Source organism: Macrotis lagotis, chromosome 5 (genome assembly GCF_037893015.1).
Source record: "Macrotis lagotis isolate mMagLag1 chromosome 5, bilby.v1.9.chrom.fasta, whole genome shotgun sequence".
NCBI lineage: Eukaryota > Metazoa > Chordata > Mammalia > Peramelemorphia > Peramelidae > Macrotis > Macrotis lagotis.
The window spans coordinates 111,596,327-111,623,816 of record NC_133662.1 but is presented as its reverse complement, the minus strand read 5'-3'; the positions used below and the strand labels follow the sequence as shown (position 1 = coordinate 111,623,816).

The 27,490-nt window shown below is 38.0% G+C and overlaps 1 protein-coding gene and 1 pseudogene across 2 annotated transcripts in view; both read left to right on the top strand.

Moving 5' to 3' along the window:
- The window catches only part of LOC141487798 (putative methyltransferase-like protein 24), a 328,482-nt gene that overhangs the window by 75,595 nt on the left and 225,397 nt on the right, over positions 1-27,490 (top strand). Inside the window, exon 1 of one of the 2 annotated variants that reach the window (XM_074187340.1) lies at positions 24,744-25,382. The exons of the other annotated variant lie outside the window; for it this stretch is intronic. Within the exon in view, the coding sequence (XP_074043441.1) occupies positions 25,029-25,382 (354 nt within the window). The 5' untranslated portion in view covers positions 24,744-25,028. Of the gene's footprint in view, positions 1-24,743; positions 25,383-27,490 lie in introns of those variants that run through there. 2 annotated transcript variants of the gene reach the window in all.
- LOC141489840 (small ribosomal subunit protein eS4-like) lies at positions 5,206-5,998 on the top strand (annotated as a pseudogene).

The following is a 27,490-nucleotide window of genomic DNA, read 5'->3' as shown; positions in this document are numbered from 1 at the left end:
GGGTATGTCAAATGTCTTAGAATAGATTTATTCTTCCAGGTGAGATATTATCCAAATGTCATTTTGGGGAAATCAAGTCATAGGGGTCCAACCTCAGCCATACTGAGAAGCTGCCCCTTTGGCTGCCCATCCCAGTCACCTGACATCTTGTCTTCCTTGGCTGCAAGAACATGACATTTATCCAGTAACATTTCCTTTTGCTGACCATCCTGGTATCTGATATAAAAAGAAAATTGATTAAAAGTCCCGTGATCTAAGAATAGTTGTTTTACCTAATTAGATCTCCAAGTGAATCCACTTCACAATTTAGATTGGGAGGGTCATAATCAATCAACTCCCTTCCTTATACATATATCACATATATGTACTCTGAGTGTCCCTGTCATCAGAATTCATTAAATAGGGTTACTTTCTAAACATTCAAAAAACAGTCAAGTTCTCCAAGTATCTGGAGTATTCCTTGAGAGATTTTAGCTGTAAATGCAGGGCCATTGTCTGACCTGATTCCTAGAAGGAGGTCAAATCGAGGAGGGGCTCGTTTAGAATTTTTAAACTACTTCCAAGGCTGTTTCATTAGCTTCTACTCATTCTGAAAATGTGTCAACAAGAACCAAGAGACACTCAAAACCTGCTGCAGGAGGTTTTACTGTCTCTCTTTCTATTGTTTTTGAGATAAGAATTTTTCTGCCAGTTCCCCACCATCCTCCTACTACCTTCTTCTCCCCTTTTTATTCAATGAAGGAAACTTCGGAGGGGGGAGGGTAGGCTGGTTCAGGGGGAAGGGGAGATAGGTCTAGGAATGTTCATTACCTTCCCTGCTCTTGTATTCCCCCCTTTTGATCTAGTGAAGCAATCTTCCAAGGGGGAACAGACGGGACCTGGTGACAGGGTTGGGGAGGGATGGGGTTTGGAAATTCAGGGGTTGAGGTCTCTAAATTTAACAAAACAGTAATACGTAACACATTAAGAACTAGATTTCACAAAATAATCTTTCCATTATTACAGTTACACCTGGACCTACAGAGCTCAAGCAAGGTCCAACACATCATTTAAAATTTCAGGGATTCCAGGCAGTCATGCTTTGATAATTTCCCTCATTAACAATCATTAATTCCAGCTTTGACATCATTACAGTAAAATAGTTTACATTCCCAAAAGCAGATCACATGCCTGACACCACCCTTCAATCTTATTTATTGAGAAGTCATCTAAATAGGGTTACATAATTTTCAATTTCCTAATCATTTACTAAAGCCCCTCACATTTATTCAATATCATTGGAAAGGGTATCTTGTAGTTAAGATATAATGTAAACATTAAATTATTAACTTACATGAAACATAACATACCAATATCTCATTCTCTTAAAACAACATAAAACAACAGGTTCTCTTAAAGTTAACCTTATAATTAAGTATCTTTTACACACAAACTTCTTCTGAATTTTTTGCTTAATGAGCTTATTTTATCTCTTCTTCCAAATACACTTCTATTTTCAAAGAAAATAAGATCCTCTATCAATGTTCATTTTATAGAATAATTTCAAAAGCCCAATGTACACTTATTACCCATGATAGTGTTACAGTTATATGTATAGTTTCCTCTTTTTAAAAGACAATAAACTCCATTGATCTCACATATCGATATTCCCTTTCATAAACATTAGGTGAAAAACAAAGCCTTTCACAAATTTTCTGGGCCAAAAAGAGTTGAGAACTATAACCTACTGGCAAGGTATTCTCTAGTTTTCTTTCTCATAACAAATCTTTATAAATGTGATAGATGAAACTTCAATTCATTCATAATTTGTTATTACAAAACAATTTTAAAGTCTCGAAAATATAGCTTAAATTGTTCTTATACAAAGTTTACTAACTGTACACAGCATATTTCAATTGCATGTATGTTCTCTTTACTGCCTAAAACTTTACAATACAAAGAATTCTTAAGACCAATTGTTGCTAAAAAAATCCCTTCTTATGACTACAAGATTTTCTTCATACTTCTCTTAAATTCCTAAAAGTCATGTTCAAATTAGCCTTAAATCATTTTCTTTTCAAAAGCCTAAACGTTTGAAAATTCTTTTTATCTTTATCAGTGCAATTTTAACTTCTCAATGCTCTCACTTATATGAGCTTTCTATCCTCACTGACCAATATTTATTAATATTAGAATATTCTATGTTCTGGGAATTGGAGATTCCCCACAGTTTGAGATATCAAAGTAATGTACTAATTCTTTACCTTTACTTTTTATCATTACTTATTCCAGATTTTTCCCAAATTTATGAACTACATTCCAATCAGTGTAAAATATTACCTTACCCTTGTTTAATTATTCTAAAGCTAACTCACAAGTCTGTCCTAACTCCCATGACCCTGGAGGGGCCATAAAACATCAGAATACAAATTCAAACATATTTTTTACAAACCCCTTAATTCAATTTGCATGTACCTTTAGATTGACATATTATAGGAAAAATAATAACATGATAAAATTAACATTTACCTAGCAATTTCTTTCACATCAAAATTTTCACTTTATGGGGTTTATTACTTTTCCAAACAATTCATTGCCAAACATTGAAAAAAGTACCAATTTAATGAAATTTTTAAATTACCCCAACCTCATATAAACACATATATCCCTATAGACTTATAGTTCTATATTTCCTTCTTTTCTTACAATGATTTGTAAACCATTTTCCAAAGTTCCCAAAATCCATCTTTGGTGTACAATGTCAACCCTGCTCAAACCTTCTGTCTACATGCTTCTATCACTTTCCATACTTAATAAATGGTTCAAAAACCCCAATTGTCTCCATGTCTGGGTTTTCTTTCCAGTTCTTTCCAAACCTCTGTCCCAGACTATATAGTTTAATATACTGTTGCACCATTCCTTTTCATTAGCTCTTCTTGACCTTAATTCATACTATTCTGAACTAGAGTCACATAGCTTATACAGCTATATGAACCACAGGTATGATTCCACTTTTCACAATACATTTTCCATTCCAAGATTTTAATATTTAACATTTCTTGATAGTAACTGCTAAAATCCCTTAGCCTAATTAGAATGTTCTCTGCCCCCCTTCTTCAAATAGAGGTAAACTGAATAACTTTTATAGAGAGACCATCCTAGATTCTTTCTTGGGGGGGGGTTGATCTTCTATTCTTCAACCCTTACATGTCCCATAATTTTCTGTGATAACTAACAATATCTGAATCTATATTTATAAACTTCTGAAGCTCTAATGATGCCATATCATTCTGGAAAAAGACTACCTATTTAGTTTCCCTTATAGAGGCATATCTTGGTAACCACATTATACACTTTAGGATTAACCTAGCTCTCTTGTCTTTCTGAAATTTATTTCCCCTATTTTCGAATTAAAATAGTATTTCTTTCTATGATTTCTTTGTTTAACATATTTGGTTATATTTTCTGTTTCTTTAACTTCAAAAATAAGATCCTTTTTAATACTTACTTTCCTAAAGGAACTCTCTCTCCTGAAAGAGGGAGGGAGGGGGAAACACTCTGGCAGCACAGAATCAAGGAGAACAGGAAAAAGAAGGGAACACAAACAGGGAATGGAGGGGAGCCTTCTCATAATAGTAAAATAACAGGGTGAGTAGTTTGGCCTCAGTCAATTTAACACCAAAATCCATTCCTTTTTTAAATAAAATTTTTAAAAATTATTAAATAAATAAACAATTAAAAAAAATCCCTCTAGGAAGTGCTCAAGAGACAACACAGTGGTGAGGAGGGAGGACTCATATTACACATTGTAACACAGGCAGAAAGTAGGCTCGAGGGGAGAGCTAGTGAGGGCATTAGATGAATACTGCCTAGAAATAAAGAACAGTAATTTAAAGTAGGCAACCCAAGGAAATTTTTAGGGGAACTTTTCTCTCCATTTAACAAATCAATAGAAGAACCTGAACACACATGTAAATAGACAATCTATATAAAAACAGATGATGCACAAACACAGATCACACAAATGCAACAGAATTTTCCAAACTGACAATCTCAACACATATCCACAAACACAAGCCAATGGCAAATTCCTGGCATCTCAGTAATGCGGTGAGGGGAGATTTCAGTGTCATGTCTTACCATCTCTCCCTCCCAAAGGCTGACCAAATGTTTTCCTTGCTATGGCAAGGAGCACCAAAGAGGGGACCCGGACATCATGTCTGATACAGAATTCCCCTGCTACCAAATGTCTAGACCCAGAACAAGAACAAGCTTACCTCCGGAGGTGGAACAGGATCTCCACTTAGTCCAAATGGGGGATTGCAGTCGAGGAGAGGTCCATACTAAGACTATGTCTACCTAGTCCTGGGGCCCTGGAACATTATCATGGGCTGGCTCCCCTAGGAAAAGAATAGACAGTCCATTTGAACCTAAACTCAAGGCTCCTGTAGTCTCCTTTGGTGACACAAAATACCAAGATCTCACTGGGGTCTCCAAATATTGAACCCAAAGAGCTAGATGGAGACAGAATTTGATAAGTCTGGAGATCTTCATTTCCAAGGGACTGCCTGTGGATAAAGAGTACCCAAATCAGACAGTCCTAATTATTCTGTTTTAAGAGTAATTTTAAGAACTTAAGAAATAACAATAAATATGATAATATTAATAAAGAAAAGAGAATAGTGAATTTTCATTGCCTACCATTTTGAGTATAAATCAAATTTAACATTTTAATGCAAAGATGCCCTACTTTTCCATATCCCCTTCTGCACTTCTTTCTGCTCTTTTCTGAGTGCTTAATATTTTGTTAATTTTCTCCTCCTCTTCCTCCTCTCCTCCCCCCCTCTTCCTCTCATTCTCCTCCCCCTCCTTCTCTTCCTCTTCCTCTTTTTCAACACACATTCTTCCTTCTCCTTCCCTCAGTAGAAACTCTTTTGGCTTATGTAGAATAAACATATAACAAAACAACACATTAGTCATGTCTTTAAATGCATGTCTTTTTCTACACCCATAGTACATCATCTCTTTACTAAGATGCAGGAAACATGGAATTAAACATGGATGGAGCTCTTGCCGCACAGCCCTGGGACCGGCCGGTCATGCTTCTGGAAAAGACACCAAGGCCCAGAAGGTTAAAGTGACGTGGCCAAACACAGCCATTAAGTAGTCCCCAACCCTACCTGCAGTCGAGTAAATTTCCTGCTTTATCCCAGATTTAGTGTAGCCATGGCTCATGGTCCCAAGAAACATCTGAAATGTATAGCAGCTCCAAAGCACTGGATGCTGGATAAATTAACAGGAGTATTGGCTGTAAGACCATCTACAGGTCCCCACAAGTTGAGAGAATATCTCCCCCTCATCATCTTCCTGAGAAACAGGCTCAAGTATGCCCTTACTGGAGATGAAGTAAAGAAGATCTGCATGCAGTGATTCATCAAGATTGATGGCAAGGTCCACACTGATATCACATATCCTGCTGGTTTTATGGATGTCATTAGCATTGAAGAAGACAGGGGAACACTTCCGTTTGGTATATGACACAAAGGGACGCTTTGCTGTTCATCGTATCACAGCTGAGGAGGCTAAATATAAGTTATGCAAAGTGAGAAAAATCTTTGTGGGTACAAAGGGTATTCCCCATCTGGTGACCCATGATGCCCATACTATCCATTATCCAGATCCCCTCATCAAAGTGAATGATACAGTTCAGATTGATTTAGAAGCTGGCAAAATCAATGATTTCATCAAGTTTGATACTGGAAACCTATGTATGGTGACTGGTGGAGCCAACTTAGGTCAAATTGGTGTGATTACAAATAGGGAGAAACATCCTGGCTCTTTTGATGTTGTTCATGTAAAAGATGCCAATGGCAATAGTTTTGCCACTAGGCTTTCAAACATTTTTGTTACTGGCAAAGGTAATAATCCTTGGATCTCTCTTCCCAGGGGAAAGGGTATCCATCTTACAATTGCTGAGGAGAGAGATAAGAGATTGGCTTCTAAGCAGAACAGTGGCTAAATGACTGTAAATCATGAGAGAATTTGTAGGTTTTCAATCAAATTAAGATTTAAATTAAGTTTTTAAGATGATTATCCTACAAATATATAAATTACACCAAAAAAATCAGAATTTTAAACATCTCATTTTTATAAAGCAAAATTGAACAAGCCATAATGCTTTTCTCTTCTTTCCTTGAATTAGAGTACTTTGTGTATGACTGTTGTATAAAATGATGTGGAAGATGTACCTCTATTGGTTTTGCTTAACTTCTTTGTTACATGGGAAGTCTCACTGTGATTGGAGGTTGGGGAGAGGAATATTGCCAAATGGCTGATCTTAAAACAAAAGATATTAATAAAACTTAAAGAAAAAAATGGATGGAACTATGGTGATCATATCTAGTCTAATCTCCTTCTGGCAAAATGAGGAAATTGATTATAATGAAAGAGGAAAAGTGGAAAGGTCAAGAAAAATCTGGGTTCAAATCCTGACTGACAATGACTGTGTGACTTTGGAGAAGTCATTCCATTTCTCATCTGATATACAATATTTTAATCTGTAAAATGGGAATAATAATGTATGTATTACTTAGTTCATAGGGTTATTGTGAGGAGACTGCTCTGTGATTAAAGAATGTTTGGGATACTCTGGTTCTGAAAAACAAAGACATAAATCTTTTTGGTTGTAACCATGGTAAAGGCATCAGTCAGAATATATGATTCTAATGCTTAATAAGAATAAAGCAGTGATAAGGACAGAAATCTCATTGGAAAAATTATCAATATTTTACTAATTTGAAAACAAAATTAAAAGTACTGAAAGATAATATTACAAGGATAAATGATTGGAATTAGTTTGCATTCACACTATTCCAAGTACAGCTACACATGAGCTAGATGAGCAGGAGAACTTAACAAGCATTTATTAATTACTCACTATGTACCAGACCACCTCCTGCCATTCTCAACCAAACTATCCTGAAGCTTTTTTTACCCCTCCCCTCCTTTTGTGGGCTGGAATTAGTTCCCCTTTCTCCATAGCAACAGCAATTCTTTTTCAGAAAGAATTTGTCTCACTTCCCAAGCAGTAGTAGTCTTAGTCATTTGGGGATGGGGGTGGGCTGAGGTTCAGGGTGGAAGAGGGTTCAGCTGGAATGATTTAGAGTGGCAAATCTCATGATGCCATGGCACATCAGTCTGAATTATCTAAATCATTAACTGACATGAAGCATATGAGCTAAGAAGAATCTACACCAATCTGAAATTTGACTAGACATTAGGGCTGAGAAAATTATGAGGATTTTTTTAGGCAAAAGGCGAAAATAGTGTGGGCTTACATGTGTCTTTGAGTGTTTTTACTTCACCATGATTATGTATATTTGTTGGAAAATGATTAGGTCTGCAAACAATTACAAAATTATAGAATCTAAGAGCTAAAAGGGACTGTGTCCTATAAATAAGTAAGTGACCTGTCTATCAGCTATGCCACCACCAGATGCAAACTTGGAGGAAAGGAATGTTTGCAGCAGCCCATTTAAATTTCTGTACATTCTCTTCCTGGAATGGAAATGTGTGCCCATATCCAGGAGGAATGTATTTATATATCCATCCCTGTAATATCATCTTAGTAAATGTCCTTTTTTAAAAAATTGCTAATCAATGTTGTTGATAAGTCCATGTCAGTGAGTTAACATGACCCCAATTGGGTCTTTTTAACAAAGTATTGGAGTGGTTTGTCATTTCCTTCTCCAACTTATTTTACAGATGAGGAAACTGAGGCAAAGTGGCTTAAATGACTTAATCAGAGTCACACAGCTGTGAAGTGTCTAATTTGGACTCAGGAAGATAAATCTTTCTGACTCTGAACCCAGTGCTCTATCTACTGCACCACCTAATTGTCCTCTGAGTATCTATAAGCACATACATATGTGCATAGGTATATATGTATGTGCATGAATATCTGTATGTGTGTATGTCTGTGTATATCTAGATCTACATTATATATATATATGCATATATATCTACATATAAATATATATAATGTTGTTTTTCCATTCTGTGGGATAAATATAATTCTGTAAAAGACTTTCTCTTTTTAATCTTTGTGTCTCCAGTGCATAATACAAACAGTTTGACTCAAAATAAGGTACATGATAAAAGCTTATTGAATTGAAGCAGTCTCCTGCTTTACAGATCAGGTAACTGAATTGGGATATTAGTATTGACTTTACTTGTGGAAATATTGATGAAGAATCTGTAGCTTTCCCAGTGGCTATCATACAGTTTCTCTCCTAAATCAGTCTTGGCCCTGGTTTTTGTTATCTGTATGTTCTGCATGGATTAGTCACTTGATCTTCTTTTTGGGGGGCGTTTTCAGGATGAGTTGAAAAACTTTAACACATCTTACTGATAAAGGGAAATGAACCAGAGTGTGGAAATTCCACTAGGAATCAAAGTAAAGGAATGGTGTAGTATCAGGCAGGTTGCTAAGGTCTTTGGCTTGTCCCAAAATATACATCTTCAAAAACTATAGTAGCAATAAAATAAAAAATGGCATTTCACTAGAGAATTTTTAATATATTTACAAAGCATTTGAAATGATAGATACTCTAATTCTAAAAATAAATTTTAATGAAAAAGTTTTGCAAAACATTGATAAAATAACCTTGTCTGATCATATAGAGACTAAATTTGCTCTCATATTCCCCCTGCCATTCAGACAAGAAGAAGGAAGTATATTTCAACATGTTTACTACAGGAGTATTATTGATCTTTTAGGGGGAGGAGAAAATCTTTTATTGATATCTTTTTTCTTTACATGACAGTGATTTCCCCATCCTCAACCCCCTCAATTGAACACTCCCTTAGGGCAAAAAAAAAACCATTAAGCAAGAACTTTCAATACAAAAACCTTGTCTGATAATATATAACAATATTCTATCCTAGAATTTGGTTCCCTTTCTTCCATGAGGAAAGAGGTAAATTTCATTTTCTTTTTCCTAGATCATTGGTTTGTAAACAGAAATAACTTCATTCCTCGTATTTGAATCCTAATCACCTAACCAGGTTTCTGGCACATAGTACTTATTTAATAAAGACTTGCTGATTGATTGGCTGGTTGATTGCATTACTCAGATTTCAACTTCCTTTTAAAGATTTTTTCTTTTATGTTGTTATCATTAGTGAGATTATTATTGTCTTGGATCTGCTTGTTTTGCTCAGTATTAGATCCTAAGAACCTTATCATTATTACCTTTTCAGTTATTCATTTTTATTTCCCTTTAGTGATCCCTGACAAGTCACTTATTATACCTGCCCCAGTTTTCTCATCTATAAAGGAAATAAAAATACAAACCTTAAAACACTATATACATGTTGCTTACTATTGTTATCTTTTCATTCACATTATTGTAGTTGTTGGGTATATAATTCTCTCAACCTAAATTCAGCTTTGGATAAATTGCCTTTCACTTTATCCAGACAGTTTGGCAACAGTATTCTCTGTCCTTAAATGGAATTGTAAGCACTGGATTTTGGGGAAGTTTTCAGCCTGGAAAATAACCTATTTCAAATTTATCGGTAGGAGCAGGCAAATTCTTTCTGGATCATGTCATGTTGATAGGAGATTAGAGAGTGGGAGCAGTCTTCAGCCCCAAGTGCTGTGAGATGGCATTGTTTTAACCATTTGGTTCTGTGATCCTTGCTTTTCCTAAAATCTAGGTAAAAGTATCTGCAAACCTTTCTGCCATGTTTTCTGGTTCCATTATATTTCCAGACTTAAAAAGATTTTGTCTTTAAGACACTCTCCAAGGGAGCCCTTTGAAGAGCATCTGGTCTACAGGAACTTTTTTTGTACTCTACAAATAAAGATCACATCATCACCATTCTGTCCTTCAACTTTCATCTCTACCACTCTTTTCCCCTCCCCTCTTCTAAGTACTTTAATTTTGGATATTTTTCTTCCTATGACAATTCCCACAGTTGCTGAAAAAAAATACCAAACATAAAATCTTGTCTGGGAGACAACACAGATAGTGGAATTGCTCTTTCAATAGAAATAATAATTTGTTGTTCAGTCATTTCAGTTGTCCCTGATTCTCCAAATTTCAAACTCATTTGATTCTCATGATGCTCTTGTGAGGTAAGGGCATTGATTATCCCTATTTTAGAAATGAGGAAACTGAGATAGAAGTCAAGTCATATAGTTAGCATAAGTATCTGAGGTAGGATTGGAACGCATATTTCTGGATTCCAAGTCCAAACTCCAGAACTGAGTGTGCTCAAACACATTTAGGGGAACATTTGGGATTGCTTCTCCTGAATTGTACATTTCAGACTGTTGCTCTATATAGCAGAGCAAACTTACTATTCAGGGTCTAATCTGGGTAGGGCTTGATGTCAACAGGAAAACAGATAAGTAAAGACTTAACTGACTCATGCACACTTACTTCTCCTTCCAGGGGAAAAATAAAGATGAGGTGAATTATCTAACAAATTGGCATAATGAAAGATTCTCTTTTTTTCCTTTAACTATGCTTGGACTTATCAAGTATGGAGAAAAGAGGCATACTTGTGGGACACCAGACAGGACCTTACCACATAAACATCCCAGATAAACTCTTTCTTCTATTCTATAGTCTGAATCAGAAGCTAGTCAATCATCAAGCATTTATTAAGTGTCTGCTATGTGACGGTCATTAGACTAAGCACTGGGGATATAAAGACAAAAATGATGACAAACTGCCCTCGGGGAGCTTATATTAAGGGGAACACTACACATGGTTGGGGGGGGCGAGTATTTATCAACCATTGTTTGTTATTTGTTGTTCATGTTTTTCAGTCCTGTTTGACTCTTGGTTATTCCATTTAGGGTTTCATTGACAAAGACACTGGAGAAGCTTAGCATTTCATTCTCCAGTTCATGAGGAAACTGAAACAAAGAAGGTTAAATGACTTGCCCAGGGTCACACAACTAGTAAAGTCTTCTAGGCTAGGTTTGAACTCATAGAGTTTTCCTGATTCCAAACCCTATCCAAAACTCTATCCATTGTGCCACCTGGTGGCTCATAACCACCTACAACAAAAATATGGAGAATTGATGCTGGGAGGAAAAGAATTTAATGATTGCTATCCTTTGTACAAGGTGTCACTGATTTTTGCTCCTATAAGTGACTTGCTTCCTTTGCCTAGATGTTGCACAGCTGTAAATGAAGAATATTACTTCATAAAAATAAAGAGACTTGGTCTGTTGGAACTAAACTACTTGTGGTTCCCAGAACTCAACCCTCCATGTCCAATTTTTGTGCCTTTGAATAGATCCCATGTCTAGAATGCACTACCTCTTCACTTCTTCCTCCAAAGCTCTTCTCTCATGCTATAAATAGGAAACTTTTCCTGATGCACTTATTCATTAATTACTCTTTTCATTTCACTTCCTCAAATTACCATCTCTTTTCTCATCAATGTGAAGCCCATTGTTCTGTCTCCCCCCCCCCCCCCCACTATCACCTGGTACTTAATAATTGCTTATTGACTTGGATTGAGGATCAGGAGGGTTGTAATGATAGTGACCACAACAATTTGTTTTCAGTATGCTTGAAAAAAGGGAAATTCTTAGCATCTGGAAGGTTAGCAGCAAAAAATGTTCCATTTCATCAGCTTGCCTAATACAGTCTCAACAAAGAGGTTTGTAATTCATGATCTGATGAAAGCTGTCTCTGTGGGCCACTGACCCACAGTTTTAATTATCCAACCTAGGCCTCAGTGGTTAATGATTTGCCACATTTTTGAAACATATCCAGAAACTACTCAGACAAGTTCAATTCTGTGAGAAAAGCAAAGGTCAAGAATGAATGATCTCTTGTCAGCTACAATAGTAATCTGTTGGATTTACTTCCCCTAGCCTTCCAAATAACCCATATTAAATTCATTATCATGCAGGACATAAAGAAACACTATGTGGAGGTTACAATTTGAGACATTCCCTAAGGATAAAGGAAAGGTGCTATATACTCACTACAATGCTCAGATAAGTGAAAATAAGAGAGGTAAGGAAATGGACTGTGAAACTGAGAGAATATTGATGTTTTATTTCGTGTTCCCTCCTTCTGCATTATGGACATATTTGATTAGAGAACCGTAGAAATTTGTTGTTGTTTGTTGTTCATTATTTTAGTTGTATCTTACTCTATATAACTGTACTTGTGGTTTCCTTGGCAAGGGATTGGAAAGGTTTGCCATATTCCTCTCCAGCTCACTTTATAGATGAGGAAACTGAGGCAAATAGAGTTAAGTGACTTATCCAGGATCATACAGCTAGTAAGTGTCTGAGACCAGATTTGAACTCATGAAAATTAATCTTTCTGATTCCAAGCCCTGTGCTCTATCAACTGTACCACCTAGAAATGGATAAGACATTTGATCACCAAGTTTTTTTTTTTTAAGAATGACTTTATTCTCTGTATATTTCCTCTTAGGATGGAGAGTAATTTTAAATGTCCAAATTTTAATAATGTGTACCACTATCTTGGGAGTTTATTCATAGAACAGGGGAAAGGGGGTGGGAAGAGGAGACTATATATTTATATTGTGCCTTCTGTGTGTCAACCCTTGCAATAATGGCTTTTGCAAAGATTGGGAATTTGGATGAATGAAAAACTAGATAGCATCAAGATCATCCAAAACATTTTTGAATTAATCCCCATGATAAGATCTTGGCAGGTATATTTCCTGACATTTCCACTTACAAAAGTTGACATATAAATGACTTCAACTTGGAAACATTCCTGGGTTAAATAATTTTCTGCATTTACACACTGTAAATCTGTTAATCCATTGAATGGTAGTCCTTAGTGACCATAGTTCTTCTTGACATTGATGGACCTTCCTCATTCCAGAGGACTTGATGTGCCTTGGTGAGCTTTACAATCCCCTCCAGGCACTAACATTGATCAGGCAGCTGTGAAATGATATTTTTTTCCTACTTACCTCATCTTGCTGAGGGCAATCTCCTTTTTAATACCAATACTAACATCTAGAATATCTTTACTGGGAAACAACATACAAAAATGGAGACAGGAGAGAGAAAAATAGGATCCATACCAGCAAAAAATACATAGTTATCATCATAAATTTAAATATATTTAGCATCATAGATTTCCATCAAATCTGACAGGAATATCTTAGTATATCCAGTCTAAACCTTTTCTTTTTATAGATAAGGGAAGAAATCCTAGAGGAGTGATTTGCCTAAGGTCACACAGGAATTAAATGGAAGATCTGGAATTCAAACCCAAAGCCTCTTGTTCAGAATGGAATACTTTGACATCTCACTGCCTTTCTATGATGTAGTTCAGTCATTTTCTGTGTGTTTGACTTTTTGTGACCACATTTGGTGCTATCTTAACAAAGATACTGGAGTGGTTTACCATCTCCTGCTCTAGTTCATTTTACAGGTCAAGAAATTGAGGCAAAGAGGGTTAAGTGAACTTGCCTGGGATCTCAAAACTAGCAAGTATCTGAACTTTGATTTGAATTTAGGAAGGTCGATTTTCCTGTCTCCAGATCAGGTGCTCCATTCACTGTATCTCCTAATTACTCATAGCCTACCTATGCTTGACTAGATTTTTCCTAACATACAGTATAATACCTTGTTCATAGAGCAGGGGTAGAGGGGTGAGAAGAGGAGAATATATATTTATATAGTGTCTTCTGTGTGCCAACCATTGCAAGGGTTTTTATAAAGATTATCTGTTTTGATTCTCACAATAAAACTTAGAGGGGAGTGTGTGCTGCTATTATTATCCCCATTTTATAGTTGAGGACACTGAGGCAAACAGAAGTTAAGTGATTTGCCAAGAATCTCACAACTAGTAAATGTTTAAGGCCAGATCTGAACTGAGGTCATTCTGACTCCAGACCCAGCTCTCTTTCTAGTGTATCACATAGTGAGCAGTTAATAAATTTTGAATTAAATTGAATTCCTAAAAGTGTGGCTATTATCATTGGGTTTTTTTCTGGAAGTGCAATATTAAAATGGAAAGAATCTCAGAACAAGGCAAAAGGTAAAGTATCAGGTGTGCCCACAGAAGTGGCAGAGTATACAGAATGCTTTACCTGGAGTCAGGAAGACTTTAGTTCAAATTCAGCTTCAAGAATTTTCTAACTACATGACTCTGGACAAGGGAAGGAAGCATGGAGGAATTTGCATGAACTGATGCTGAGGGAGATGAGCAGAACCAGAAAACCATTGTACACACAACAGCAACATGGTGGTGATGATCAACTTTGATGGACTTGCTCATTCCATCAGTGCAACAATCAGGTACAATTTGGGGTTATTTGCGATGGAGAATGCCATCTGTATCCAGAAAAAGAATTGTGGAGTTTAAACAAAGACCAAAGACTATTGCTTTCAATTTAGGGGGGAAAAAACCATTATCTTATTATGTAATTTTGCTATCTCTTATACTTTATTTTTCTTCCTTAAGGATATGATTTCTCTCTCATCACGTTCAACTTAGATCAATGGAAGTGATGTGAAGACTAACAGACTGCCTTCTGTTGGGGTGGGGGGGAGGGAAGCAAGAATAGGGGGAAAAAGCACAAAACTCAAAATAAATAAAATTTTTCTTTTAAAAAACTATACAAAAAAATTACCCCCCCCCAAAAAAAAAGGAAAAAAGAAAGATTCTGATTCCAGGTCAAGAACTCCATATACTTGGTTACTCCCTCTATAAACTGGGACAATAACATTGATCTTCCAGGATTATTGTGAGCATCAAAACAAATAATCTTTATAGAGTACTTTGCAAAATTTAAAGAATTAGATAAAAATGATTGTTGTTTTTTGCTGTTATTGAAAACTAAAAGACTGGTTTTCTCAGGTCAGCTGGAAGGAAGATTTTGAAACAGATGGCTCTCCATATAAAATACCTCAAATTAAACATTGGACTGTGATTAGATGGGGACTGTAATTGCTCTCTCACCCTCCCTCCCTCCCTCCCTTCTTCTCTCCCCCCTCTCCTTCCCCCCCCCCCATTCCAGGCTGCAAAACTGCATAGGAATTAAAGGTGATAGTTCAAACTGTGGCCTTTTACAAATAAACACGGTATGTTCAGACTCAAAGACAGAAAGAAATTAAGCCAGAAGTCCTAAAACAAATAAATAGACTGTGGGAATGTAAGAATTTCAAAAGGAATATGCTCCCCTTTCCCCCAGTAAATTCTGGACTTCTAGCCAGGAGTGTTTCCTGTGGTCTGATAATACTGTGGTCACTGTGGTGACTAAGGAAGGGTGGGAAAGAGGGAGATGGAAATATTTAGCAATACAATAGATTTTTCTGTATCTTTGCAGGACAGCAAGGATGTGTGTAATTGAGGAATTTTTAAAAATAAATTATTTTTATCACATCATAATCTTACAGAAGATTTTTTTTAATTACGAAACTGAAAGGTATAGATATCTCACTATGTCTCATGACATTGATTTTTAAAACAGCATTTTTCTCTAGGACATAATGTAGCCTAGCAGACTTTCTTTAAAAAAAGAGAGTTGTCTCTCACACAGATGTTGACATTTTTTTTGAGACTGGGTTTCCCTCTTTTGCCCAGACTGGAATTCAATCATAAGCTGTTTACTGAAATGTATTGGATTCAGTTCAAACCTGCTTGTGAGAACAAATAGTTAAATTTTCAGTTTGAGCATTTACACTTGGGTTATCAGCAAACAAGTCGGATCTTTATTACTTTTTGACTTCTATAGTTAATATCATGATAGAGACAATGCAAGTAATGTAGATTAACCTTAAAATGGGGAAGGGAAGGAAAAAACTTTCTATTTAAAAAGAATAGCAAATTGTACACAGTAGATTTGTAATTTCATGGACAATCATCTTTTTTAAAAAATCATGCTATATTATAGCGTATATTTTAGTATTTTTTCATATTTCCATAAATTAAAATAAAATAAATAAAAATATTTTTGTATATATTGTTTTTGGACAATTGTTAAATATTTACCTGCATACCACTGGATGATCTAATTGGCATGGAAGATACAGCCTGTTCTGATTTTTCCAACCTGGTTTGCATTTCCATAGCCAGCCTGGGAGCCCTCTGCTCCTCCCAGGGGCTCACTATTATTGAACTACCAGACTTGGTGTGGCTATCAGAGCCACCTTTGCCGGCCTGCATCTTAGATCACTAGAATATAAGCAATCAAACAGCCTCAATCACTCAGGAGTGAAGACTACAAGTGTGGATCATCATGCCAAACGATATTATTGGATTCTCTTAAAGATGTGACTTTGGAGAAAGCATAATATCATCCTAAAAATGTTCTGTGTTTAGAATCAGTAGAGACTTTGAGTTCTGCCATTATACACTCTAATTAGATGTGTGACCAATATCAAATCACTTAACTTTTCTGAGACTCGGTTTCTTCATCTGTAAAATGTGAATAAATACTATCTATAGTACTCATCTCACTTATGAAGAGCAAATGAGATAATGTGTGTAAAGGAGGTCTGACAAATGAGAGCTATACCTTCCAAGACTACATCATGCCATGCCCACTACCTACCCTCATGGGAGAGACTGTGGAGTCTGCTTCTGCTGACATAATGACACGCAATAGAAGGGTTCTGTTTCCTAATTCAGAGCATGTACAGATACTCTATTTCCATGTGAAGAGGAACATTTTGTCTGGTGGCTCAGTTGAAACTGTGAATACATTCAAAAGCATTAACCCCCAGAGTATTTCCTTTTCCCTCCCTGGCTGTGTTTCAGTGAAGTGGCAAGGACTCATAGTAAAGGAGTTATTTGTCTTTAGCTTCCCACCATCTTGTAGCCCATGAACACATGGTCCTACTGTTGCTTCTGTCTGTATTTTTTCTACTCTTAGCTATAAGAATATTGGAAATGAAGAGGATTTGACTCTGGGGAATCCAGCTTTTCAGGATGAGTAGGGGTGAGGATTCCCCAGAGAGTGTGTATATATATATATATATATATATATATATATATATATATATATATATATATATATGTATATATACATATATATGTATATATGCATATATATGTATGTATGCATGCATATATATGTATATATATACATATATATGTATAGCTGTATAGCATTTCACAAACCTTAAAAGTTTTTCTTTTTCAGTTATTATTCTTATTTGTTCTATTTTGATAAGGTTAGAGGTGGTCCAGTGAATAGAGTACTGGGCCTGGAGTCAGGAAGACCTGAGTTCAAATCCAGCCTTAGAGACAGACTAGCTGTATGACTTTGGGCAAGTTGCTTAATATGTCTTCCTGTCTTCCTCAGTTTCTTCATTTATAAAATTGGTATAATAATAGCCCCTATCTCCCAGGATTGTAAGGATCAAATGAGACAATAATTTCAAAGTACTCAACACAATGTTTGGTATGTGCTGTGCTATTTGTTACTCAGTCATTTCAGTTGTGTCTGACTCTTCATGCTATTTGGGGTTTTCTTTCTTGTCAAAAGATACTGGGATAGTTTGCCATTTCCTTCTCTTCTGTGACCCCATTTTTCAGATGAGGAACTCAGGCAAATAAGGATTAATTAACTTGCCCAGGGTCACCCAATTAGTGTCTGAGGTCAGATTTGAACTCAGGTCTTCCTGACTCCAAGTCTATAGCTCTATTTACTGAATCATTATGTACCATTAAACATGTTAATTATTACTGCTATTAAATTGAGTTAGGACCTGTTGCCCTTCAATTATTTACCCATTTGTCTCCACTGGGCAACACAAAATAGGACAGGGGTACCAGATCATTGCCGGCTTGTTGAGGACCAAATGAGAGAATAAATAAAATTCTTTATAACCAGGAAATATTTCATATGTATAAGCTTATTGTTATAAATCTTCCTCTCCTGACATCATCTCCCTATTAGTTTCATGATGTACTGGGTTTGAAGCTTACCTCTATATGAGACTTTGGGAAAGTAATTCCTTTCTTGGAGCAGTAATTTATCCATCTTCTGGCAAATAACCCTTGTAATAGCAACTTCACCAGTGGAAGATCAAGGAGCACCATATAATTCTAGGTTATTCTTCTTATTCCATTCATACCTTACATTTTCTTGCCTTCTATTCATACCTTCCTCTTGTTCAGTAGAATAGAAGTTCCCAGAAAGGGAATTACCTAAAGTAGCCATAGAAGTTTGAGAAGAGATGAGGTTAGGAAGAAACTGTAGTGAGTGGAATAGTGAGTAGATTCAAGAGTTATTAAATGATTTTCTTGCAGCATTGCCAGTTGAGGTAAGGCAGCATAAATGTGCAGTAGACCCAGTCATCATGGATCAATCAATAAATATTTTTTAAGTGACCTACCATGTGGTGCAGTGGTTAGAGGACTGGGCTTAAAGTCAGGAAGATTCATCTTCTTGAGTTCAAATTCAGTCTCAGATACTCACTAGATCACTAGAGGCAAAACACTTAGCCTTCTTTACCTGAGTTTTCTCATCTGTAAAATGAGCTGGAGAAGAAAATGACAAACCAGTTCTGTTTCTTTATCAAGAATACCCCATAGTGGACTTCCAGTCAAGATGGAGGCAGAGAAGACAGGAACAGTGTTAATCTCCTGATCTTCCCTCATAAATAATATGAAACAAACATCTTAACAGAAATCTTATCCACAACACTCAGAAAGAGAAACTAGGAGAAGAAGATCTACCTCAAGGTTTGTCCTCCAGGATTGTTGGGTGAGCTGGGCACAGAGGTCAGTCTCTACCAGGAGGACAGGACAGGGTCAGAGCCTGACAACTCAACTAGCCTGATCAGCCAGGCCAGTGAGATCCTCGGATCCTGAAAGTGTAACGAGTATGATCAGAGACAGGGTGGGTGAGAGTCTGAGAGTTCCACTAGCCTGATTAGCAGTGCAGACTAGAGCCTGAAAGCCTAAAAGCGAGGCAAGCCTGATCGGCCAACTAGGGAGCAGAGGCATTGGTTATGGCATTGAAGGGCTGGAACTTGCCTGAAGAGCTGGAGGAGAGTTCCAGTGCAGAAATGGAGTAAGAGTTGCAGTACTTCATTTCAGCTGAAGCCTCTTCCCAGAACAAACACAATTACAGCCCACCTCTGTCCCAGGCATGTGAGTAGAAGACCTCCCTTAGCTGTGAATAGGAAGAGCAATTACCTTGCCCTAGGGAAAAATCCACCATTGATCAAAGATAAAAATACTCAACAGTTTCATCCACCTACTCCAAATTAAGCAAGAGGGCCTCAAATTAAGGTCACAGATGCTCCAGAGAAAGCCACCAACACAGCCTACTTGAAGTTACTAAACTCAGTGAGTAAAGCCTCTAGGGAATCTCACACCAAACCTCTGTGAACCAGCCCCTTGCCAACATAAGGTCTTAGTAAAATGAAGAAAGGTCAGAAAAAGGGGGTCCATAGAAAAATTCCTAGAAGGAAAAGACCCTAACTTAGAGAGACCTAGAACCTCTGAGGAGAATATGATCTGGTCTCCAGCACAGAAAGACTTCCTTTTTTTTTTTTTTAGGTTTTTGCAAGGCAAACGGGGTTAAGTGGCTTGCCCAAGGCCACACAGCTAGGTAATTATTAAGTGTCTGAGACCGGATTTGAACCCAGGTACTCCTGACTCCAGGGCCGGTGCTTTATCCACTATGCCACCTAGCCACCCCTCACAGAAAGACTTCCGTGAAGAAATCAGGAAGGAGTTTAAAAATCAATTGGATTATTTGGGAGAGACAATTAACATTTTGCAACAAGGAAGCAAATCATTGGAAAATACAATTGGACAAATGCAAAAAGAAAATAATTCTTTCAAAACCTCAATTGTTCAAATGGAAAACTCTTTCAAAAATAGAATTGACCAATTGGGAAAGGAGTTGCAAAAGGAAAATGAATAAAATTCTTCTCTAAAAAAAAGATTGGAGTTGGTGGAAACTAATGACTTCATGAGACAGCAGGAGTCTTAAACAAAACCAAAAAAAGAAAAATAAAGAAAAATGTAAAATACCTCAATAAAACCACTGACCTTGAGAACCAATCAAAAAGGGACAACCTGAGAATTTTAAGTCTTCCTGAAAACATTGAAGAGAAAAAAAAAACTTGGACTTAATATTATAGGATTTAGTGATGGAAAACTGCTCTGATATCATGGAATCAGAGGGCAAAATAATTATTGAAAGAATGCATTGATCCCTCTGGAAAGAGATCCTAAAATGAAAACACCATGGAATGCTGTGGCCAAATTCCAGATAAAAGAGAAAAACCTGCAAGCAGCCAGAAAGAAACAATTTAGATACCAAGGAGTCACAGTAAGGATTACACAGGACCTGGCTGCATCAACATTAAGGTATCAAAGGGCCTGGAATGAGATATTCTGAAGAGCAGGGGAGCTTGGAATGCAGCCAAGAATCCACTATCCAGCAAAACTGAGCCTTTCTCTTCCAGGGGAAAAGATGGACATTTAACAAAATGGGAGACTTCCAACATTTCATGATGAAAAGACCAGAGCTTAATAGAAAAATTTGGACATCAAACAGGAGGTTCAACAGACACATGAAAAGGTTAAAAAGGAGGGGGGGTAAAGAAAAAAACTGCTATACAATATGATGAAACTGGCTATATACCCATTTGGGAGAAAGGTTCTCATAACTCTTGAGAATTACAATTCTATCAGAGAGAACATACTTAGCCAGAAGTGATGGACACTCATGATTTTTTTGTGACTCAGATAGAATGATTTAAAAGCAACACCTCCTTAACAAGGGGGACATCAAGGAGATGGGAAGAGGGAGGAGACTGAATGGGGTAAATCTCATTACATTAATGAGACCTAATGTAATAGAGGGGAAGAAGGGAAAAGCTGAGAACCACCTGAATCTTCCTCTCATCAGATTTGGCTTAAAGTTAACTTACACAAACACTCCGTTAAGAAATTTATCTTGCCTTTCAAGCATTAAATGGGGAAAAGGGGGGGGGGAGAAAAAAGGGAAACTAACAGAAGGAAGGGAGGGAATATAGGGAAAAGAGAAAGGGAAAAGAAAGGGGAGGGGGTTTAACATTGGAGGGCAAACACACTAATAGTGGCAGTATCCAGAAGCAAAATACTGAGGAACGTGGATAAAGGGGAAAAGGGGGAAAAATACAGAGGGCAAGATAGCATGGGGGGGGGGCAATAAAGAGTTAGTAATTTGGTGCCGCTAGGTGGCACATTGGATAGAGCTCCTGCCCTGGAGTCAGGAGTACCTGAGTTCAAATCTGGCCTCAGATACTTAATAATTACCTACCTATGGGTCTTGGACAAGCCACTTTACCCCATTGCCTTGCAAAAAACCTAAAAAAAATTTTTTTTAAAGAGTTAGTAATTATAACTTTGAATGTGAATGAGATGAACTCTCCCTTACAATGTAAGCAAATAGAAGGATATGATTTCTCTCTCATCACATTCAACTTAGATCAATATATACCATGGAAACATTGTAAAGACTAACAGACTTCCTTCTGTGGGGGGGGAGGGAAGGAAGATGGGGGGGAATTGTAAAACTCAAAATAAATAAAATCTTTAAAAAAAAAGAAAACCCCAAAGGGGGTCATGAAGAATCAGAAATGACTAAAAACAACTAAATAACAACACCAAACACTTTAGTGAGCAGGGGAAGATTTCCAAAGAAATAGCTATCCAAATGGAAACAGCAACAAGGTAACCTGCTATTCTGGACTTGGTTGTTACCAACAAAGTTCCAGCTGAAACAATAGAAACAATAGGAGTTTTGGGGATAAGAGACAAATTTCACTATGGAGTTTATGACTATTGTTGTTTGACCTTCATTCTCAAAGAAGATCATGACATCAGGAAGGTGATGCCATGACCTGCAAGTATATTGGATTTTAGTGAGGGGGTGCTGTTCTCCTCTGAAATGAAAGTGGGCACTTATGGATCAGGATGACTGAGATGGCCCTAGATGTGAGGCACTCAGGTTTAAGTGACTTTCCCAAGGTCACACAGCTAGTGTCAAGTGTCTAAAATCACATTTGAATTCAGATCCTCCTGACTCCAGGACTGGTGCTTTATCAACTGTACCACCTAGTTGCTGATGAGGAGAAGAAAGTAGGCAAAGTGGTTTCCTATAGGAGACTTTCCATCTTTCCCCTTTTTCTTTGTATACCCTGAAGTCTAAAATGTACTTTTTTTCATTTCAGCCTGGTACTCTATCAAAATATGGTTTGAAAAAACTGCCATTTTCTACATGAGATCTTTCTTGAGCCTCCAGTTATATCACTCCCTTCCTTTTAAAATTGTTTTCTATACATACATATATATATATATATATATATATACATACATATATACATGCATACATCCACACACACACACATATATATATATATTATATATATATATATATATAATATATATATATATATATTTCCTATGTTTTCTCATTTGTTATATACTCCTAGGAAAATAATAATGTTTGTCCTTCATTCTTGAAGACTGTGACTTCAGGAAGGTGTTGCCAAACATGAATTGGATTTGATTGAGGGGGTGCTGTGCTAAGTCACCAGACTCACTTTTTCCTCCATAGTCATCTGGATCTAGTGGCTAGATATGAATCAGAACAACTGGAGATGGCCTTGGATTTGAGGCAAGCAGGATTAAGTGACTTGCCCAAGGTCACACAGCTAGTATGTGCCCGAGGCTGGATTCAAACTCCTGTCCTCCTGACTCCAAGGCCAGTACTCTGTCCCACTGCATCATAAATAGAAGCTCACTGAAGGTAGATACTAGTTTAAATTTTTTTTCTTAGTATCTCCACAGACCACTCTAGTGCTGAATAAAATAAAATTAACTTGTTCTTTCTATCCTCCCCACCAGTAGTTCATGACCAAGATATTGAGTTAGTATAGGTTGGCTTCAGGAAGAGTTTAGAGATAGGGCCCTCTCATTTTGATTATTTTGTATGTAGAAAGTACAGTTATCCCTTCCCAATCATGGGGATTAGGCGCACAGCACCCTCATAAGCTAGAAAAGCTGTGAAAAAATTTTTGACCCTCCATTTAACCTAGAGAAGAAGTCGAACTTATTAAGGTATTAAAAGATTAAAATAAAAAAATAAAAAATAAAAAAGATTAAAATATGTTAATATTACACAATACTATACATATATTTTATGCACTTCTGAGCTTCTAAACTTTTTCTGTGACATCTGCTGGCCTTTGGTGTTATCTTCAGCTTCTGTGAATTCAAATTCCCATTTAATTTCTTATCTGCACCTTGGATATATAGAAACCTGCCTTGGGTTGATGTAGAAGGAATAATTAGACTGATTTTTTTTAAAGGAGAGGAAATTATAAACCTGAGCATGAGTTTGATCTAATTTTATGTTATATTTATTGGTTTGAGTTGAAAAGAAGTTCTTTGTTTGCCATCTGCACTACTGAAGGGAGGATCCACATGGAGGAGGTCATAGGTTCATTGAAATTTTTGTGGCATAAAATGCTTAACCAGAGCTTGTTTCCCAGAAGTAAATCTGGAGGTTTGCTTCTCATTTTTGTGCTTTCCTCATAATTTGGTTAATTGTTTTGTCCTTCATGATTTCTTTTGAAGAGCTGGGGGAAGGAGCTGGGGAATATGGTTAGATGGATCTGGACCTATGATCTCATCCATGTGTCACACACCTGGGCTAGAAACCAATAGCACAAGAACATGGATGTAAAGCTTAGAAGGGACTTCCTGTCATCTAATCCAACCTTTCATTTTAGACAGAAGGAAACTGAGGCTTAGGGACGTAAAGTTATTTGGCTAAATTCTTATTTACATGTGATGTTTGTCCTTCATTTTTGAAGAAATCTATGACATCAGGGGGGTGATGCCATAGCGAGTTAAGTGAATTAGATTTGAGAGAATGCTAAGTCATTTTCTCTTCTTGAGTCGGGTATGAAACAGGATGACTGAAGATGGCTCTTGATGTAAGGAAATCAGGGTTAAGTGCCTTGTCCAAGTCACACAGCCAGTAAGTGTCTGAGACAGAACTGGAACTCAGGTCCTCCTATCTTCAAGGCCGGAGCTCTTCTCACTGGACAGCTAGCTATTTATATGTAGTTAAGTTTCAGAGGCAGGAAGTAAATCCAGCTGTCTTCAAAGTTCATGATCTTTCCACTCTTAGATACAGACTAGTAGTTGATCTGTAATTCAGAGAATGGAAGAAGGCACTGAGAAGTTCCATGATTTGTCCAAGATTGCCTAGCCGGTATATTTGTCAGAGGTAGCATTTGAATCCAGAGCTTTCTGTCTTGAAGTTGGATTCTCTAGCCACTCCGTCATTCAGCTTCTCACTTTTCCCACAGCAATACCGGATCCAAATTACGAGTGTGACCTCTGAGTTCGCAGACATGTCTCTTTATCTCTAGCCTGATTTCGAGTGCTCCTCTCTCATCCCCCCAATTAAGAAGAGACCCAGGTAATCCTGGGGTGAGGGGCTTCAGGACAGTGTCCTGCAGCACCAGGGGCCATTCATTTCTCTCCCAGTCTGAGCGAAGACCCCCACTTGCTTTGCATCCCTGAACCTTCACTTCTCCCCCCACCTCGCCCCTCCCCGAAGCCGCACCCGCCTGCCCGCTAGCCCTCTGTCCATGCAGACCCAAGTTTGGAGCTGACCGCCTGGGCCTCTGGATAAAGCTATGCAAAGGCTCCCATTGCCCGAAGGGGAGGAAGGCGGGTCTGAGCTTGTGTCCCGTGCCGGCCGAGGGGAGTTTCCTAACTTTGCAGCCAGCGAGCTCGGGTTCCCTCTCCAGATCCCTCGTTTCCTCCCTCGCCCATCCCGGAGCTCCAGCCCTCTGCCCGCCTTGCCCTGTGGGCTCGCCTTGTCTGCCAAGGGAGAGAAGAAAGGATCCGGGAAGGGAAGGAGCGAGCTCGAGCAGTCCAGAATGAGAGCAGTCCCCGCTGCAGCGCTAGGTCCCAGGAGGGCGAGCTTCCCCTCTCCTCCAGCCGCCCGGCTCTGAGCGCCCCGCACAGCAGGGCCCAGTCCGGCTGGACAGGATGGCCAAGGAGAAACCGCTGTGGAGGCGCTGCGCCTTCCGCCTGTGCCTGCTCTCCGCCGCGCTCCTCTTCTGCCTGCAGCTCACCTTGCAGCTGAGGCGCTCCTGGGCTTCCAGGGACAGCCAAGAGCAGGCGGGGCGGCTCTCCAGTAGCTCTCCGGCCGGCTGGCCGCGTGCCCCTGCACTGCAGCAGCTGTTGCCAGGGGTGCACCCGCTTCCCGGGGTGCACCTGCCACCCGGACACTCCCGGCCCCCAGCTGCCAGCAGGAGGCAGGTGACCTACTTAAGGAGCAGCCGTCGAGACGGGGAGGCGGAGCTGGGCTGCTGCCCCCCAAGAGAGAGCACCCACAGAAAGGTCAGTGGCTGAGGAAAGGAGGGCAACTCTTCTTTTGGCTGGCGTTGGGGTAAATAACTTACCATGACTACAGAGAGAGAGAGAGACAGAGAGACAGAGAGAGATAGGCAGACAGAGACAGACAGACAGACAGACACACACACACACACACACACACACACACACACACACAGACGCCTAACACCTGTATTTCTTCCTCAACCCAAGTTTGCTTTACTGCGGTGGTTCTCAAAGTGTGGTCCTGAGATCCTTTCAAGAAGTCGAACATATTTTCCTATTACTGAGATGTTATTTGCACAGTAGAATAAAATAACTGCCTGCCCCAAATATACTTCAACTGCCTGAGCTGCCAGCTCTACATATCATGTGAAAATCTGTGGCAGGATTTTCTTTATATGCTTCAATCAAAATACTTATCAGAATTGTTTGAATGTGGAAGCAAAGTAGAGAATTCATCTGTCCTCTATTTAGCCAGACATTAAAGAGATTTGCAAAAACCTGTAAAACAATGCCACCCTCTCACTAAATTTTTGTTTTTCATAAATTACTATTTATGATAACATGTAATGTATTATTATTTTATAATAAGTTAATATAGTAAATATTTATCAGTTTTAATTTTTATGGGGAGATATAACTCACATAAACAAAAGTTCTTTGGAGTCTGCAGTTATTTTTAATAGTATAAAAAGATCCTCCAATTTTTTTAAAGTGTTAAGGACTACTGAGACCAAAAAGTTTGAGAACTGTTAATCTACAGGTTGTCAAATTTCAGTTACAAACCTTGTCTGTTAAGGATATGAGGCGGGTTGAAGAGAATTTTGTTACATGTAGTGAAAGAGCTGATTTTTCTCTTTAGCTCTCTCTCTCTCTCTCTCTCTCTCTCTCTCTCTCCCTCCCTCCCTCTCCTCTCCCTATCTCCTGTTGAAGCCCCAGACAAAGCTCCTGACTGTTTGAAAATCATGTTATGTGTCTGTTTGTGTGTGTGTGTGTGTGTGTGTGTGTGTGTGTGTGTGTGTGGTGATTGTGGAATGCACATTTTTTAAGAGGTTGTGCTAAGTGTTCCATTACCTCTTCTTCAGCTCAACCGTTTCCAACCTTCATAACAAGTATCTTTATCCCAAGCATTTGGGGGAGCATGTAAGTACAAAGTATTTTAGAAGTATGTAAATATTAAAAATATATCTTTAGAGATCATCTTTTGTCCAAAGAGAAAGAATACATATAGACATCACTAAGCAGGCATGGGATTTTTATAGGCTTAAGTTCTGAGTGCATTCTTCTTTTCTAGCAAGTTGTCTTGATTTTTAGAGTTTATTCAATGCATCCTGCTCAATCTCAAGGGAAAACACCATTTTTCATGAACTTCAATGGATCCATGATCTGGTCTAATTACATTGGTGCAATTTGCAATGCATCCACACCTTGTCCTAAATGATTCTTGACTCCATAAATAATTTGTCCAAAGAAATTCCTAAGGCAATGGAGGTTTATGTGGGTACATGTGTACCCACATGATTTGGGTACCAATGCAGTATGAGATGGCTTTGAAATCACAAGATCTGGCTTCAAATTCAAACTCTTGTCACTTTGAAATCTGATTCTGTTTTCTTCTTTTATTCCCCTAATCTTATATTTTCAGGATAACTTTTTACACTTTTTCTTGCTTATATATATATTTGAGTTTCTCATATTTTAGTGTGAGCTCCCATGGATGTTTCAGGCCCACAATAGTGATTACTATTTATTGGAGAAAGGTCCAGGTCATCAGATTCCTGGAGCAGAGAGGATTGCACTCAGATTTGAGGATTGTCCGGTGGTGTGAACTTGCAAAAGAAAGAGGAAAGAGCGGAAGAGTTATAAGGGACAAAAAGAGGAAATAAGATATAAGGAGTAGCATGGAGAGGTGAGTGAACTTAACCTCTGAGAATTATTAGGATGTTCCTGAGTTATTGTGCTCTGAAGAGGCAAACTGAGGACAACAGGGAGAGTGAAAGGTTAGCACATGGTATACTGTGTCCATGGCTTCCTTCAGTCAAGGAGTCCTGCTGCCTAGAGAGCCAAGCTCAGAATTTTAAGCAAATTCTATCCAGCTAAGAGTTTAAGAA